Raw genomic sequence first — 19,986 nt, 5'->3', positions numbered from 1 at the left:
TCATCAGAGAGATAGACCGAAGAGAAAGCCATTGGTACAAAGAGATCAAAGTTAGTTAGAGATAAAAGAAGCAAGAATCCAACCCGGGAGAGGAATAGGAGAGTGTGTGTATCCGTGTGCCAGGTAGATCCGTGTGGGTGGATGTGGGCAAGCGTTTATGAGACTTCATTTCATGGAAATGTTTGTGTGGGAAATTAGCCCATGAAAGGGCGATGGTACGGCTGGTGCCTGACATTTTGGGGGTGAGCTCATCTGTGGGCGGCTCAAATATGTGTGAGAATCTGGGTGTATGTTCTTGGCTGAGGGGCAGCAGTGTGTGCCGTTATGAATGCAGCAAACTATTGATCTCTCTCACAAACATACACATGCAAACCTAAACATTCATTTGAATGTGTCAAAAGGTGTACTATATAAGACAAGCGGATGGATGGATGGATGGATGGATGGATGGACATGGTAAAGGTATTGTTTGACAACACCTCTGCCTCCATCTGCTGGATAATGTTTTTCTTTTCCTTTAGTGTGTAATGAATATGTTTGTATATGTGTACAATCTGCAAAGATACAAAGCTCACAGTCTACCACAAAGGAAATCTAACAGAGCAGACCTGCCTAAAATACCTCGATCCAAGACCAGATAATTACAAATACTTTCTCAAAATATTATATTTTAATATTTTAATTATATACTCAAAATATGAACATAATGGCCACCCAAAAACGTGTGCAAAGAAAGACGACGACGCTTCGTGACGTGAATTGCAGTGTTGTCCTCATGACACCATGTGTTTGGAAAACTGGTTTTGGAGTACTTCTTTACTGCACAATGCACATTTCTTAATATTAAGCCTAAAATGTGTTTTAATATCACTATTAGTAAAGATAGTATGATCTCTGTATACTATCAGTCTTTCAATGCAAGATATTGAAAGTATATCTTTAGTTGAACTACTTCCGGATAACTAACGTGCATTAAGTACAAAATTAGTTGTTCCAGTTTAGGCAGACTTTAAGTACATTAGTTTAGTATAACAAAAGTTCAATTGCAGGGTATTTATATTAAGTACATAAATATGTAAATGTAATTGAACATGACTTGAACAGAACTCACCAACAGGCACAATGGAAACATGAGGACTAAATGCTGCGTTCACGCCATGTCGAAACTACTGTAGTCTCGGGACACTAGAGTCACATGACACTAGACAATATACAAAATAAAATACATAAAAACATGAACAGACGTGACACCTAGAAGAATACTGAGCACACAATCTAGGGGTCTTTAGGGAGAATCAGGGTCTGTCCGGTCCGCTCCTCACCCTGCCGAAGCTTTTGCACAGGTCGTTCACTGAAGCGACTCTCTGTTTGCTGATTTTGGGCAGGATGGGTGTTAGCCGGGACGATCCATGCCAGGACGCCGTACTTCTTCCCACGCTAGCAGAAAGACTCTCAGGAACAGGCGGTTTGGATGAAGTGTTGTGGTTGCGTATCTGAGGATGGGAAGGGCTGGGATTGACTCTGGGGACGGGGAGGTCTGAACTCGTAACTGTGGATCTGGAGAGTCGGGTGTGTGTCTGAAGGGTGGAGCATCTGAGTTCCTGAAGCTGTTCTTTGGCCAGAGTCAGCGCTGCTGTCAGTTCTTCCCTTTCTTCACACTCACGCCTTACTGTCTCCTCAAGAAGGGACTTCTACAAATCAAAGAGAGAAAAAAAGGTGGAGGGATGGAAACAGAAAACCTCATATCTCTCACAGGCCAATAAAAACCCTTACATAGTTACAACAAAAATCGGTTACACTTTATTTTACGGTGTCATTGTTACAGTGTAATTATATATTTAAGTATTGAGTAATATTAAGTGTATGTACTTACTATAGAGTTAGGGTAAGATTAGGATTTGTTTGAGGGTTAGTTGTGTGTAATTATGCATAATTTACTGTTAATACTATTGTAAGTACATGTAACATATGTAACAAGGACACTGTAAAATAAAGTGTTACCCAAAAATCTAACAAAATAAAATGTAGCTAAAGTAGCTTTAAACTTAGAAAATGCCTTTACCTTAATTTACAGTAAATCTGTACCCCTTTTTTGGGACACTTTTAGCAAGTATTTAATTCATATGTCTAATATGCTTCTGACTTAAGTTTTCATGTCGTTGAACTAATATGATTTTCCTCTTGTTGGTGCAGCGTTTTTCCCTTTTTGGCAACGTGAGGTTGTCGCGTGTCGGCAGAGCTGACTGTTTCTGATAATACACGCTTTGATAGAGCTGTTTAAGTCATCTAAATCATGTTTAGTAGTGTTTTAATAGCAAGAACAAATCAAATAGCAAGAAAAAATGAGTAAGAACGAATCGGCAGTAAATGCCCAGCCCACAATGAGAACCAGTATAGTGCTGGGAAGTCTTAAGAAGCCCGTCAGATAATAACACCTCTCAATGAGCCAGGAGCGAACAAAGCAACACGCTCCGATAAAAGAAAACATCTCAGCTTTGATCCAAGAGTCAAGGTATCTCTTAATGGGAAAGTTTCCAGTGTCTCTTGTGTGGCCCAGACACACACTCACGGGCGATAACTTCACTGCGCTGGCTGCGGCCGAAATAAAACTCTGAAAGACAAGACTGGATTGAGATGGTGACTTCTAAATCCGGTGACGGACAGCGAATCCCAGGATCTTATACAGTCTAGAGAACGGTGAGAAAGGCCAGTCTTTTTTTGAAAAATCTCCCCAATTGGAATAAATGTTTCTGCCCAAAGAGGACCATGGGAAGGTCCTCCTCCACGCCCACTCGATGTGTGTTTTCATAAATTCCAGGAGAAGGAAAAAGCGCTATAGAATCGGCCGGACAACATGAGGAAGAATACACGGACTCTTTATGGATCTATCCTGACATTTCCGTCAATCTCGCTTTAAAACCCATCGAACAGTTGCTGTACCAGAAGGATGTACAATTCCAACTGTGCGACTACCAGTTCGCTGAGGATGAAACATTGCTTTGTAATATGCCTGATGAAGCTCAACGGATTGCTACACGTGAATAACTCCTGATATTATTGCAGCAATCTTGAGAATTACAGAAGAGTCATGTTAACTACTAGGCAGGCCTGAGACATTTCACATTTCAGTGCACCCTTTTTTTTAAAGTGCACGTTTAGTTTTAGGGTGTTTTATATGCTTTCCTCTGTGTTGACAATTGCAATGCCCTATTTTCGTAATTCGTTAAGTGTATCATTGATTCTGCAATTGATAGCAGGTTTAAAATGCTTTAAGTGACAGGTCTGCTATATTATATAACACACTTTACTTATCTGTGCTCATTAAAGGTACAGTAAGCAATTTCTGAGAAACGCTGTTGAAAGTGGATCTCATCGAGCACCAAACACAACTGTAGCCAATCAGCATTAAGGGGCGTGTCCACTCATTAAGGGGGAGGAGCCTGTGTTGCATAGCATGTTTGTGGACGGGGCTATCAAAATACAGGGGCGTTTTTGTTTTGGTGATTTTAAATATTAACAGCGTGTCTCAGACATCGCTAACTGCACATTTAACAGGCTATTCAATAGTATTGATGATTAATAACTTTATCGTTGATTGGCCCAAAAATGATGGTTTGCATTTATAGTTTTGTTAACCCTCTGGGGTCGACAAACGCGCCCGCGCGTTTTGCTGTATTTTCGTCACATTGTAGCACAATAAACTTAAATTACTCCGTCATTTATGGTCATACAGAAAAAAGAAATATAAAAAAAGAATCTGTGATATTTCTACTTTTGTATGTGTCCACTTAAAATCAAATCAAAACATTGTGCTTTTGTAAAATAAAGAAAATAAACAGGGTGTGCTTTCTGCCTCCCCGTCGCGGTGAACTTTTTTTTCTTGAGCATGTCTATAAACTGAAACCAAACTCAGCGAATACTTGTCACACATTTATGAGCCATATACCTTTATAAACATTTAAGTGTGTACTTTTAAATGATCGGATTCAAACTGAAAACAAATATTCTCTGTTTAAGTAATTTGTATAAAACCAACAAGATGTCCAGTATCTCAAACGCTTGCTCATTATTTTTCATTTGACCACGCCCACGCGCGCAAAAGAGATTCACATGCAAATCTCCACATGGAACGCGAACGCGCTCGTTACCTCAAAAACAAAGCACCAAAAAACTTCACAAGTCTCTGCTTTTCGTCGAGTTTGAAAGACGCGCCATGAGCTTATTGGATTTACCTCAGAGGAAGAAGAACGCGATTTGAAGACAAGAAAGATGTAAGGTAAGAAATTCTTACATATTAGTTTGTTATTGTTGCATAAATTTCACATTGCAGTTGAACTGTTGCTAGATATATGGTGAATATTATAATATTTAGACCTGTGTTTACTGTTACTGTGTTTGTGGATATCTGCTCAAACGTAGATATGTATATGGTAACCATAATGTTTCATATTTTGGAGCGCGATCACGTTTGAATGTATCATATTTTGGAACGCGATCGCGTTTGAAAAGCAAAACGCACCAAATGGCTTCATGTTTTTACGATTATCTCATTTCATATCATCATAACGAATGGAAACATTTCAAGTAACATATGATAATCAATATATTTTTCTCCAGCTTAGTTGTAACTGAAATCTTTTGGAAGATTTACAGGCTGCTATAGGTTATTGTTATTATTATTTTATGCAGCACTGCGCATAGCCTATTCCTACAAGGCACAACAAACCTGGTGTTCATTATATTATATATTGTTGGAAACATTTGTGTGTGTGTGTGTGTGTGTGTGTGTGTGTGTGTGTGTGTGTGTGTGTGTGTGTGTATTCTGTGAATTTTAAAAAGCAATTTTAACCAGAAAAATCTAAAATTTATTCCCAAAATCGTGCAGGCCTCTTGATATCAGTATGTTCACTTTTTTTTTTTTTCAGGGCCCAGATGCCACTGAGTCCTGCTGACTTCAACATTCACATGAGTCTCTGTACATGAACATGGTAAAGTGAAAATCAAACACCTTGGAAATGAAAGGTATGTACAATGTTTTTAGGAATGGCACAAAGGTCTCTGTCTTTGGATCATTGTTTTCAGTAAGTGCTTTTTTGTAATTTGTTTTGTATCTTTGGATTATATTGTGTTGTAAATAAATCCAAACAATCAAAAAGCCATTCTTTTTTAAATCTCATCATTCTGTGTGCAAGGTTGCTCAGAATGACAGGGCCTGATAGCTCCTAATAGGGCCATTAGGGGAGGGTCTTTGTCTTTCTCAGGTGTGAAAAGCTTACATATTAATGACATGATCACACCTCCTGCATAAAGCTTTCTCACACAAAACACGTCATACAAATTTTAAATCAATATATTGTCTTATCTGAATGAGCAGTCAGGGCACATAGTTTTGGAGCAAATATTCTAGGCTACGTGATACAATTTTCAAAAGTCTTGTGAAGAAATAATAAGTATGGGTTTCATGGCCTTATTTCAGAGAGAATTTTCTTTTTGTATTTTCACAAACCACGCATAAATGTCATTATCTCAAAACTACAAACTTTTACATACATGCTGCTGATATATTATTGTAGCAGAGTTTGTGCTGAATACAGTGTAATTAGACTTTAGCCATGAAAATGTCACAAGTAACAGAAATAAGCACAAATGTCAGAGCATGTCAGAACACCTCCAGGGCCCAGAAAACAGCTCAGACCCCAGAGGGTTAATGCGGTATTGTGTCTGTTAAAAGTGCTTGTGGTCCGCTTATACACTTATTTGTATGCCTGATTTTATACTTTATGCTTTTCTCGTTACATTATGTCAGGAGCTTTGAGGGAAAATAAAAAACTCAAAGGGATATGGACTTGGATCATTGGTAGTCGAGAGTTGGTTGTGAGCTGCGGTTTGTCTTTATTCAACGGACAAATCTAGAATGTATTGTGTGAGGAGATAAAAATACAGACAGAGATTAAAAAGGAGCTGTAAATAAGTACATAAATAGCCTTTCTACAGGAAACACGTACTGAAAATCATAACAGACTTAGGAAGCCTTGAGTTGGCCAGGAATACCACTCCAGTTTTAACCATATGTGTGGAGGCGTAACAATAATAATTCACAAAAGAACACTATTTACAGCATCTGGAACGATTTCAGAGCCCCAAGTGCGGTACATTAGTATATCAGGTCATCTTTTCAATAAACAAATAGTTAACTTATTGGATCTATACAGAATATTGATCACCAATACGCTATGGCTCCAACACCAGAGTTATATAGAGAAAATCTAAGCCAACAATATTTGATTCATTATTGATAGAAAAAAACGAGTGTGATTTAGTTTTTGCATTAGCTAGGTTTTACGAAAACGGCAAAAAGGCAGATCGTTTTCTTGCCGAACAGTTAAAAAGTAAACCAGCATTTCATCTTATTCCGAAGATTAGGAAAATATCTAAAGAAAATTACAATAGGTCCCCAAGAAATGAAGTCTATTTTTCAAAAATATTATTAATTTACGCATGATGATTCTCTTCTGTTAACATTCCAGGCTAATGTAAACTTTCCCACAGTTAAGCACGATCAAAAGAGAAATCTGGATAATCCTTTACAACTTTAAGAGATTAAAGGATTCAATCAAATCCACACAGAGGGATTGCACACTCATACAGGTCTGGATGGGTTAGTAAATGATGACAGAATGTTCATTTTTGGGTGAACTTTCCCTTTAAATGTGGATGTTAAAATATTATCTAAAGTAATGGCCTCTAAAAAAAGAGCATATAATACCAGATATTTGACAAGATCAGACGGGCTTCATTAACGGACGTCGCTCCATTATTATTTAAAAACTTCCCAATGTTGTGCATTCTTCTGCATCAGACATCCGTCCTGAAGAGATTATTTCTCAACACACCGAGAAAGCATTTGATAGAGTCGAATGGAATTACTTTTTTGCATTAGACAAATTTGGATTCGGCTCAAAATTCCTGGACTCGCTTGCTTTATCATCAACCAAAGGCGGCCAGTGTCACAAATAAGCTGTTGACAGAAAGCCTGAACCCGTAGCGGTTTATTTTGGCTATAGAGCCACTATCGTCACTCCGATCGTTTATTGTGTCAAGTATAAAGTTTCCTTATCTTAAATCTATTATATGTCTGTGAAGTTGTGAAAATATCAAAAGACTACGGATACGCTCCACGTTATAAGTATAAAGTTTCCTTATCTTAAATCTATTTTATGTCTGTGAAGTTGTTAAAATATCAAAAGACTACGGGTACGCTCCACGTTATAAACTAAACTTCACTAAAAGAATAAATAAATAAACCATATAAACCATTGACGTTCAGATTTTGGATACAGACTTGCCCTTTTGTAGATCAAAATCAGGATTTATTTACTTAGGAATTAATATTACTTGCTCTGTTTAAAGCAGATTGCAATCCCATACTTCAATTTGAATCTTACTTCCAGTGGTTGGATAAGTGAGTGTTGTATAATTGTCTTTAGCTGGTAAAATCAATTGTGTTACAATCAGATTATTGTATTTGTTTCAAAGTCTTACGATTCTCTTGAGAAAGTTCTTTTTTTTAAGTCGAAGCTTTTCCCTTGGAAACTCCCATGAGCTCATCTTTTCTCGGCTGCCAAACTAGATTCAACTGTCAAACAATGGCAGCATTTGGGCCTATAGTTACATGAAGTGACTTTTTTTATTGCTAATATTTTTGCTAATTAAAGTGATCTTGTTCAATTTAATCTTCTAAAAACAGATTTTTCTCTCTCAGTGTCTTCAGGTTTGACACTTCATCCAAGACCATATCTAAAGTCACCTGAGATGATGTCCGAGTGAATGGGATCTGATTGAAAGTTGAAAGATGAAAGATGAAAGTTCTCTGTTTTACAGACGAAACATGCGATCGCTGTAATGCATCCAAGGCAGATCTAACCCATGTGTTACGGTCATGTTCTAAACAGAGAAAATTTAGTTTGTCAGTTTCTTAGATTCTAAACACGTTTTAAATGAAGAATTCACCCAATAATGGCTCTGTTTGACATCGGAGCTGACGATGTTCAAATAGCTAAAGATCAAGAAAATGCCTTGGCTTTTGCAACCTTTATAGCTAGAAAGCACAGTAAAAGTAGGACAGTAAATTGAAAAATACCCCCCTTCCTCCCATCAACTTATGCCAGTGTTTTGGCTTCATTTTCAAGGACTTTTAGTTTGTTTCTCTTTGTTTCCTGTCTCCTTTGTTCACATGTTCCTGCTTGTCTTTGGTTGTCATGGTTATTAATTGAGTTATTTCTCACACCTGTCCCTCGTTAGTTCATTAGTTGTGTATATAATTCCCTCAGAAAACTAAATGCTTTCAATGCTTTTTCGTCCATTTATTGACACAACAATACCGTTTTGAGGGCATGAAGGCAAACTTTTGAAAGCTTTTGTGTTTGTGTAAACCACAAAAACGCATGTGTATTATGTGTTTCTTTAGGCGCATAATGTTTCTTTACAAAGTGACATAGCTAACTACTGGCCTGGCATAAAACAGCAAAATACAGCATTTTTGTTTTGTTTTTGCAGATCTGTGTAAGCATTTTGATAATGTTGTCATCTGTGTGAGAAAAAAACAGGATAAGAAATGTCAATGGAAAAGTTGAAAACATTGACAATGATTCATCAAGTTACTCTGTTTTGAGTCATCATCTGCTCAAAAGGCCTAAAAATAAATAGTATCCATCACTAAGATGATTTCACTTGAAAGTGTAATACAGGGAAACTTCACTTGGAAAGGTCCTGATGATGACGTGAGCATGCCTTTGGAAATGTGTTTGCTCTCAAGGGAGTTCCCTACACTAACTGTTCTCCCAGAAGCCAGAGGAGCATGTGTGCATGATGTCACCAGATACAATCTTCATGTGAAACACTGTCATCTAGTGGTCATAATGAGATACTGCAGTACACAGATCACTTCAACAGTCTCAGCCTGTTTAGAATTATGAAATTAATTCATAATGGCACTCATTAACGCTTGTTTCTGATTGGCTGACAGAGGTTCTAAGGGTTCTATAAGGTTCTATAACTGCAAAGCCATGAAGCAGTTACAGGTTTTCAAAGTTATTATGGTTAAACTATTTTTATTATTTGAAATAAACCTGAATTATAATTATAATAATATATAATATGAAAAACTTTTAACAAAAATGAGAAATGTTACCTTGGCAAATAGCGGAAATAAGTTTCAGAACTAAAATTACTAACTGGAAATAAATAAATAAATAAAGAAAGAAAGAAAGAAAGAAAGAAAGAAAGAAAGAAAGAAAGAAAGAAAGAAAGAAAGAAAGAAAGAAAGAAAGAAAGAAAGAAAGAAAGAAAGAAAGAAAGAAAGAAAGAAAGAAAGAAAGAAAGAAAGAAAGAAAGAAAGAAAGAAAGAAAGAAATAAATAAATAAATAAATAAATAAATAAATAAATAAATAAATAAATAAATAAATAAATAAAGAAAGAAAGAAAGAAAGAAAGAAAGAAAGAAAGAAAGAAAGAAAGAAAGAAAGAAAGAAAGAAAGAAAAACCAAATAGATCTAATAGTAAAAAGACAAAAAGCACAAATTACTTAAAATTATAAATTAAACCTGAAAATATAAGAATAAAAGCTAATACATTTTTTTTTATTTATTTTTTATTAGCTTTATATATATATATTTTTTTTTTGATATTTTTTTACTATAATAGTAGGCCTATTTAAATCATTCTATAATAATAATAATAATAATAATAATACTGCAACCAGTATTATTATTATTATAGAATGATTTAAATAGGCCTACTACTGTTGCAACTGTGTAGGTCACATTACACTTGTCCAAATTATAAAATCATCTTTTTTTCAGTGGAAATTTCAATTTCAGTGACTGTTTTGATTAGAACATATTAAAATAAAAACATACAAATAAAAAAATCATGGCAGCATAAGCATCTCTGTGTGCATTAATTTTCATTAATGGTCTGTTGTCAATCATTTCATACATTAACTTATGTAAAAAAAAAAAAAATGTTGATAAAGTTGACTGCCAAAATAATATAGGTTATTATAGTGCTAGATGCAATAAATGTGGGCGTTAATCCTGATTTGGTCTGTAGCTCATGTAACCAGCGCTGATCAAAAACATACACCCAATTTCTTCCCTGCAGCAACAGCTCATAACCACACACCAGCCATGCATGCAGCTCACACACACACACACACACACACACACACACACACACACACACACACACACTCTCTAACTGTACCGGAGAGACTAGTGTGTGTGTGTGTCAGTAAAGGTCAAACGCTATACGGGCATCTTGTGTAGACAAAGTGACCTTTGCTTCACTCCTCTCCTCGTCTGACACATGAAGCCACAGAGAGTTTATATCACAGCATGAGCAATGCTGAGGGGAAGGAGAAAGATGATGATGATCTCAGAGACGAGAGCTAAGAGGTCAGACTTCTGCAGGTCAGCATGTCACATATTTTATAAAGTAAAGCAAATTAAGGTTTTAATAATTCCCATTGGCTCACTCCTGTCGGCCATTTTAGAATTCATAGCAAATAACCAACCATTCTAAAGTCTGGGGTCAGTTTTCTTTTTAAAAAGAAATAAGTACTTTTATTCAACAATTCATTTGATCAAAAGTGACAAAAGTGAAAATATTCTATTTCAAATTAATGTTGTTTCTTCTCAAGGAATCCTGAAAATGTTCCTTGAGAACCAAATTAGCATATTATAATGATTATTAAAGGATCATAAGACATTGAAGTAATAGCTGCTGAGAGTTCAGATTTAACACACATATATGTAAGGAATAATTGACGACAGGCCGTTGAATTATTAGAAAAATAATGCACACCCGAGGTGGTAATGCGGTCACGACGCGAAGCAGAGTGGCCGTTCACCTCGGGTGTGCATTATTTTTCTAATAATTCAACGGCCTGAAGTCAATTATTCCGCTTATACTACAGTTACCACACCTCGAAACATTGTTCAGATTATGTATTTCAAGACGTTTGTTAAGTTTTTGTCATTAAAACGCTCTTGTATGTAGGACTAATTTCTTACGCATCTAAACCAATGCCTCCGTTGCTAATTCCAAAACGTCATTTTAGAGTCAGTAACGGAGGTTTGAGCCACTGATAGCAGACTAATGCTGGGCACACATGACTAGCTGACACATTCTCTGACTGTTTTCATCGACTGCAGCAGATTTTAAACACCAACTCTGAACACAGACTGAACGCGCTGAACACGCGTTTGGGCATGATCAGTCATCAAATTGCATTCATAACCGGCCTTAAAGTGTGTCCCCAGTTATTAATGCAGTTATTAGAGAGAGAGATGTTGCAATAATGAGACAGAAAAGCATGTGCATCAATATTATTATTTATTTATTAATTCAATTCCTTTTAATTAATTCGAATTCATTCTTTTTTTTTTCCTATTATTGACAGATGACAGACTAGCCAAATAAATGAAACACAAAGCCCTTTTAACAAGTAGGCCTATCAATAATTATTTATTTGTTATATTATCTGCAATAATAATCCGTGCTGCAGGATTATCCATTTATTTAGCCTATATTCAGTTTAATTTTCTATTGATTATAGATAGGAATGTACTTTATTTATTCAAATTAAACTGCATGTTTCCATTGATTGTGAAGCTAGACATTGAAAATTCCAGATCAAGCTCATGTGGCTAAATGTTTTTTTCTTATTATGAATTGTATCCTATTTTCCGTTATTACCGTTAACTACGCGAAGTGATATGGAACTGTAATGCGGTCAAGACCTGCCTGGAACTACTTTAACTGTGCGTTTCCCTGAAAATAATGCACACCTTAGAACGTTCGTCAACCAATCAGATTCAAGCATTCAACGGCCCTGTAGTATAAATATATATATATATATATATATATATATATATATATATATATATATATATATATATATATATATATATATATATATATATATATAAAATAATGGTTCATTAGTTAACATTAGTTAACTACCTTAGTTAACATGAACTAAGAATGAACAATACTTATTCAGCATTTATACATCTTAGTTAATATTAATTTCAACATTTACTAATACGTTATTAAAATCAAATGTTGTATGTGTTAGCATTAGTTAATGCACTGTGAAATAACATGAACAAACAATGAACAGCTGTATTTCTATTAACTAACATTAACAAAGATTAATAAATACTGCTACAAATGTATTGCTCATTGTTAGTTCATGTTAGTTAATATGTTATCTAATGTTAACTAATAAACCATTATTTTAAAGTGTTACCTATTACTGTTTTGACTGTATTCTTGATCAAATAAATGCAGCTTTGGTGAGCAGAAGAGACTTCTGTCAAAAATATTACAAAAAATCTTACTGACCCCAAACTTTTGAATGGCAGTGTATACAGTACAGGCCAAAAGTTTGGACACATTACTATTTTTAATGTTTTTGAAAGAAGTTTCTTCTGCTCATCAAGCCTGCATTTATTTGATCAAAAATACTGAAAAAAATTTAATATTGTGATATATTATTACAATTTAAAATAATTGGTTTTCAATTTATTATACTTTAAATTATCATTTATTTCTGTGATGCAAAGCTGAATTTTCAGGATCATTACTCCAGTATCACATGATCCTTTAGAAATCATTCTAATATGATGATTCATTATGAGTGTTGGAAACAGTTCTGCTGCCTAATATATTTGATGAATAAAAGGTTAAAAAGAACTGCATTTATTCAAAATATTTTTTATATATATAAATCTTCTTTATTATCACTTTTTATCAATTTAACACATCCTTGCTGAATAAAATTATTGATTTATTTAAAAAAAAAAAAGAAAAAAATTACTGACCCCCAATTACTGACCAGTAGTGTATATTGTTGTTACAAAAGATTTCTATCTTGAAAACATTTGCTTCTTTTTTTTTCTTTTCTTTTTTCTTTTTCTTTTTTTTTATTCATCAAAGTATCCTAAAAAAGTATCACAGGTTATGAAAAAATATTAAGCAGCAGAACTGTTTCCAACTTTGATAATGAATCATCATATTAGAATGATTTCTAAAGGATCATGTGATAGACTGGAGTAATGATCCTGAAAATTCAGCTTTGCATCACAGAAAAAAAAATGATAATTTAAAGTATAATAAATTGAAAACCAGTTATTTTAAATTGTAATATTATATCAAAATATTACATTTTTTTCTGTATTTTTGATCAAATAAATGCAGGCTTGATGAGCAGAAGAAACGTCTTTCAAAAACATTAAAAATAGTAATGTGTCCAAACTTTTGGCCTGTACTGTATATAAAATATATATTTAATGCAGCAACACAGAAATCACCGTCTTTCTGTAATGAAGTAGAAACTCTGTCAGTGTGAAACCACAATTCCTCTGATGCTTCACTACACAGTGCTTATGTCTTCGGTTTGAAAAACAATACATCTGTGTGTGTGTGTGTGTGTGTGTGTGTGTGTGTGTGTGTGTGTGTGTGTGTGTGTGTGTGTGTGTGTGTGTGTGTAAGGATGGATAAACAGAAGACAGATGTTTATTTTGTCAAAGAAATGAAGTGTAAGGAGAAATGCTAAAATTGCCGTACTATACAAACAGAAATAAAGACAATGTTAAGATATGAATGAAAGGAGAGGCTTGGATCTTCTCTACAGAGAGGTGTTAAAGAGTCATTTTAAAACAGCCTCACACATAAGACAAACGCTGCATGTATGGCTAATTAAGGGATTAAGAGGAAAAATGATAATCTACTTATGAAGAATTTGCCTCATGTACACTTGTGTAAACATCATGCACTTAGCATTTATGGCATGAGCAGTGGAGTGTGGTGGTCTTCTGAAAAGAGGAGTCAGAGTCGCCTCTCAAATTTAAAATTCAACACTTTTGAAGAACTTACAGCCCCCAAAACAAGCAGATCTACCACCAGGACATATGTCCTGCTGCTTCTCAGAAGAGCCACGAGAACAACTCGTCTGCCATCTGTGTACATGGGCATGCTTTGACGAATGGCAAAAAATCTAGTGGTTTGACTTTTGTGAGGCTGAGCAAGCATGCATGCATTTATTCATATTTTGCTGTGTTCAAACAGCCTATCCAAAAGTATCGTCATGGACAAACAGGGTAACATGCAAACCTGCACATTCTATCTTCATAAAACAAGTTAATTTAATTTAAAAGGTGAGCTGTTGCGATGACTGAAAATACATGTTCTCTTGCTAGCCTTGCTTATATGTTTAATGATTCACTCCTTGCTTATACACAACTAAAACATCAGACATGATTTTGTTTGCTTCATTTATGAATCGATATATGAAGATATATGATATATGAAGATAATACAACAATGTTTAATGATTTGGAATAATAAAGACTGTTCACATATCTTAAGAAGTTGAATTTCAGAGTAAATCTGAAACTGCGCTGCAGGACTAGCTTACAGTAAACCAGACTATTTAAATGTTGAGCAAGCAATCTCATTGGCTGCAGGATCAGCAGAGGCCAATCAGCTTGAGCCTCTGCTAATGTATAATGGACCGATCAGCTTGCGCCCTCTAGAGTTTCATGACTGAACTAGATTGACATATATTTATTTATTTATATTAGTGCACCCATATACTGTAAATTGTTACCATTACTTCTGAAAATAAATACTAAATATTAGTTTTATACAGTTAAAAAAATGACATTAGCATATTGCTAAGTTAAAGATGCAACATCTGATAAGCCTACAAATGCATAGCACACAGAAATAATAAGTAAAATTGGTCATTTTCTAATTAGATTTAATTATTTTTCATCTGCCATCTTGAATGAATGTGATGGCCTGTCGGCTACGGATAAAAAAAAATGCCTTTAAATTTGGCCAAAATTGAGTATCTTGTCATGGTCTCTTATCTAAGAACAGCTCGTGTGCCAAAAGCATGTCTATGATGTCTTAAAACACTGCCTAGGTAGGCAACTAACTTAATTTATAAACAGAGCCGCAGTCCTTCCCACTTCCCTCTTCTGCTCTTGAACCAGCAACAACCCCATAAATCCTCAAAAATATCAACCAAAGTCTGAAAATATCTCAGATGCCTCTGAAGAGCGCAGGCACAGTTCAAAGACGAGATGAAAGAAAAGGAGAGAGCGAGAGGGGGAGGAAGGGAAAAGAACATCAAGAAGGTGCTTCTTATGAAAGGTGAAGCGTTAAATGCCCTTAGGTATCGATTTTATATCACAGTCAGATCTTGGATAGCTTTAATGGATTCTTAAAATGCAGCGAAATCTTTCCCACAAAAGAAAGCCATTTGCTTTCTAAGCGGGGAGGGAGATGAGAGAGAGAGAGAGAGACGCTGCGCTCTGGGCCACATAAAAGAGTGTGTCAGCTGTGAAATTCACGTCACGGCACCTTGAACTAGATGAACTGGCGAGACACGCAGGAGAGAGAGAGAGAATGAGTGTGGGGGTGGGTTGAAGGAAAGGGTTTTTAGAGTCCGAGTGGGAGAATATGAGAGAACTGACACGAGTGTCGTGACTGAAACCACAGACGCCCCCTGGAGACGCAGGCATGCGTGTCAACAGAACACTGCCCCAAATACACTCTCTCTCTCTGACGAGAAGGATTCGCACATCTCTCACACACTCTCACGCATGCTCATGTCACCTCTGCTGTTTCTTATTTTGGTGCTGGACATTTATTCCCGTTCTCTCCTCTGTCTGTGTGCTGAGTTTAGACATGCTTGGCTTGCTTAACATTTTTTGCAGCATGATATAACTTATAGGTTTGCCAACCGTCTCGGTACATCAGTTATGAGCACAAGCGGGTTGTTTTGATAGTATCTCCATTTATTATTAGCCTTCATTATTAATGGTCTGCTGCGAGTTCTTGCACTTCACTTTTTTGCCCCTTGGGGTCAGTAAAAAGCCATTTAAAAATCAGATAAATCAATTTTGCTTCAGTGTTATGAAGTAAAAAATACAATATCCAAACTTCAATTACATACAATCATGCCCAATTAATATTAAAAGCTTCAAGATTCACGCTTTATATTGCTTATTTAAACTGGCTGGAGGAAGAACTCAATCCAGCTTCATTTGGTAATTTTATAATAAGATTCACATTAGTTATTGCATTAGTTGTCATGAACTAAAAATGGGCAACGTATAAATTCATAAATGTACTACTATTTAAAGGGGTCATGACATGAGAAGTCAAATTTGCCCTGATCTTTTGACAAAAGCAAGGTTTTTGTCCCACCCTGCAAGTTTTATAGCTATTTTCCATGTGTATATATATATATATGTGTGTGTGTGTGTGTGTGTGTGTGTGTGTGTGTGTGTGTGTTTGTTTGTTTTGTGCAAAAAACTTTATTAACTTTAATAACTTATTTTGAAAAATCCATTATGACCCCTTGAATCCATAGTATGGAATGATATTCCGGACATTATTCAAAAGGAATTGCAAATTGTATTTGCAATTGCGTTTTCAAATTGTGGACGCATAAAATGTGACATAATCCAAACGCAAATGCAAATCGCGCATTACCGTTTGCATTTTCGTTTAAGCGAACGCACAGTGACTGCCAAATTTAAAATGGAAATGCAAAGTCCGTTTGCAACTGTGTTTCCCATATCTTACGAGTCTTGACCCTGTCATATTTAAATAGCAATTTCAATTACCACGTCTGCTTTTTCACTTTCTCAGCGTCGCGTATGTAGCCAGCCAAAACTCAAATGAAATCGCAATTCCCTAGTATTTCCATTTCCGATGCCTTACACGGAAACCTGTCAATCAGCGTCAAGGGTGGGATTATGCTATGGGGCGTGTTCGTGTTGGGACGTGACGTCACTCACAGTCGACGGTTAAGAGGTGATGCCCTGAACAGACAGACGCCGATTTATTTTAAACAATGGAGGTAGTTGGTGAAATTGTGGAGGACCTTATGATGCTCGCGCAGCAAGTTGATGACAGTACATCCTCTACAGATGTCCTCTTACTCAGAAGCCATTTCATTTTGGATAAGTTAAATGTTTTCGTGGCCTTGACCAACAGCAACATCAGTAATGTTGTCTTTGCCAACCTCAGTGAAGTAGCTAATAGGCTTTTTGTGAAGGACAGGACAACTAAAGAACCTGGACGTCCTTTACTGGACATACCACAAGAGATGAGTGTCGGTGCTAGCTCTCACCCTTTCAAATAAGTGTTCTCAATTTGCGAAATTCAATAAAAATGCTGTCTGTTGCAGTTAAACCTGTGTGTGTGTGTGTGTGTGTGTGTGTGTGTGTGTGTGTGTGTGTCACTAGCGGCGCAGGATTTTGATTGTAGGTGGGCCTCCAGAAAACTGGATGGGCCAGTTAAAATAAGCCAAAAAAAAAAAAAAAAAACGGGTTCCCCTTCATCTCCGTTTCAGTGCTTTTCTGCGGCACTGAGGACAGCGACTAACTAGCCTACCTGAATTTAATGCGTAGTTAGCATAGGTTTAAAAAACAAACCGGATATGTTTTGCTGCTTTTTTAATACAATTACAATTTAATTTAATTTATTGTTTAATACAATTATAGGCCTATTATTTTTTTAGTTTATTAACAGCAACAACAGCTGTAAAGATGAAGTTGACGATCGTCATCTCCGTATAGTGAACGCGCCTATAGAGAGAAATGCACATCATGGATTACATAATCAGAGAGTAGCCTTTTTCTTTTCGTTTTAAATTGTTAAAAAGACATTTTGGGCTTTCTTAAGATATATTTCATGTCTGTGAGGCATACGTTAAGTTTCGTTAAGTTAGAATGAGATGCGCTCCTGTTCTCGAGCAATGCAATGACCGCGCGGGGCCTCCATGATTTTATTGTCTGCTATATTTCCTGCTTATTTATTAAATCCAGGCAATAAAAAAATTATTGGTTGATAAAAAAATTATTAAAATTAAGATACAATTTATACAAAACGAAATTCACTTAAAAAGGCTTTCTACAAAACAAAACGTGGTCAAAATCATGTCTGACCCACATCTCTCGATATGCGCATCCTACTTGTGCGGTTCACTTTTCATAATCAACATAGATGAAAAAATAACATTATAATATTTGAACAAATATGAAACTAAATGAGCTTATTTAATGGCTACAACACGTATAGTATACAGACTCTCTATTTGTACAAATTGCTGCACATTCATTTTATTCTGAATTTTGCACGCATTTAGTTGAAAGGCATTTGTTTGCATGCATAGTAAAACATATCTGCAACATTTATCAAGTTCACTGATAATTATGCGTTATTTATTATTATCTTAATGAATAATGTAACAAGGACGAAGCATGTAAACTGCGTTGTTTAGAATGGAATTGATCGCAAATAGATCCGAATGAAGAAACGTACAAAACCATAGTAGAAAATGGATGGGCCCGGACCTAAAATGTAGCGCCGCGGCTGGTGTGTGTGTGTGTTTGAGAGAGAGAGAGAGAGAGAGAGAGAGAGAGAGAGAGAGAGAGAGAGAGAGAGAGAGAGAGAGAGAGAGAGAGAGAGAGAGAGAGAGAGAGAGAGAGAGAGAGAGAGAGAGAGAGAGAGAGAGAGAGAGAGAGAGAGAGAGAGAGAGAGAGAGAGAGAGAGAGAGAGAGAGAGAGAGAGAGAGAGAGAGAGAGAGAGAGAGAGAGAGAGATGTTTGTTCCACTTTTACATTTATGGTGTAGTGAATTTGTTTGGATTTATGTGGGATTTAATCATTTTAAATTAATCTCAACTGTGAAATGGACAAAAACAAAATTATACATAGGCTACTTTCAGACCAGTTAAATCAAACCCAGGTTTTTTTGTGTGTTTAGACAAATAATGTAACAAAAGTCACAAAATTCCATGACACTGAGATAAGGGAGATATGTTTTTTTGAATGGGGGGGAAATATCAAATGAGATCCAAACAGAACCCAAAGACAACATGAGGGTTTAAGAAATATTCATTTTAAACTAAACCAAAACCAAATCTTTATCTCAGTGTCATGGAATTTTGTGACTTTTGTTACATTACCTACATCTGTAGAGGATGTACTGTCATCAACTTGCTGCGCGAGCATCATAAGGTCCTCCACAATTTCACCAACTACCTCCATTGTTTAAAATAAATCGGCGTCTATCTGTTCAGGGCATCACCTCTTAACCGTTGACTGTGAGTGACGTCACGTCCCAACACAAACACGCCCCATAGCATAATCCCACCCTTGACGCTGATTGACAGGTTTCCGTGTAAGGCATCGGAAATGGAAATACTAAGGGAATTGCGATTTCATTTGAGTTTTGGCTGGCTACATACGCGACGCTGAGAAAGTGAAAAAGCAGACGTGGTAATTGAAATTGCTATTTAAATATGACAGGGTCAAGACTCGTAAGATATGGGAAACACAGTTGCAAACGGACTTTGCATTTCCATTTTAAATTTGGCAGTCACTGTGCGTTCGCTTAAACGAAAATGCAAACGGTAATGCGCGATTTGCATTTGCGTTTGGATTATGTCACATTTTATGCGTCCACATTTTGAAAACGCAATTGCAAATACAATTTGCAATTCCTTTTGAATAATGTCCGGAATATCATTCCATACCATAGTTCTAAAAATGTTTAATTTCTATAACTTGAAATGTTAAAAATTTACATTTCAATTCAAAAGTTTTGGCTCTGTAAGGTTTTTAATTTTTTTGTGTGAAAAAAGTCTCTCATGCTCACCAAAGCAGCATTTATTTGATCAAACTACAGTAAAATTTTATTATAATTTAACATCTATTTTATTTTTTATTATTCCAGTGATGGCAAAGCTGTGTTTTCACCATCATTACTCCAGTCTTCAGAGTCACATTCTAATACGCTGGTTTGGGCCTTAAGAAACATGTATTATTGTTATCAATGTTGAAATTATTGATGTTGTGCTCCTTAATAGACTTTAACATGAAATCCCTAAAATTCTTT

The 19,986-nt window shown here is 35.8% G+C and overlaps 1 protein-coding gene across 1 annotated transcript in view; it reads right to left on the bottom strand.

Annotated features, from left to right (window-relative positions):
- Window positions 1-804: 804 nt before the first annotated feature.
- Window positions 805-19,986, bottom strand: part of lekr1 (Leucine-, glutamate- and lysine-rich protein 1) — a gene marked incomplete at its 5' end in the record, with an annotated part of 82,170 nt that continues 62,988 nt past the window's right edge. The window contains one exon of the mRNA XM_081372707.1: window positions 805-1,691. Coding sequence (XP_081228833.1) covers window positions 1,296-1,691 — 396 coding nt within the window. The 3' untranslated portion in view covers window positions 805-1,295. The remainder of the gene's footprint in view (window positions 1,692-19,986) is intronic.

This window comes from Scardinius erythrophthalmus (genome assembly GCF_964197995.2).
Source record: "Scardinius erythrophthalmus genome assembly, chromosome: 8".
Taxonomy (NCBI): Eukaryota; Metazoa; Chordata; class Actinopteri; order Cypriniformes; family Leuciscidae; genus Scardinius; species Scardinius erythrophthalmus.
Note: the sequence above shows the minus strand (reverse complement) of the source record. Positions and strands in the feature narration are given on the sequence as shown.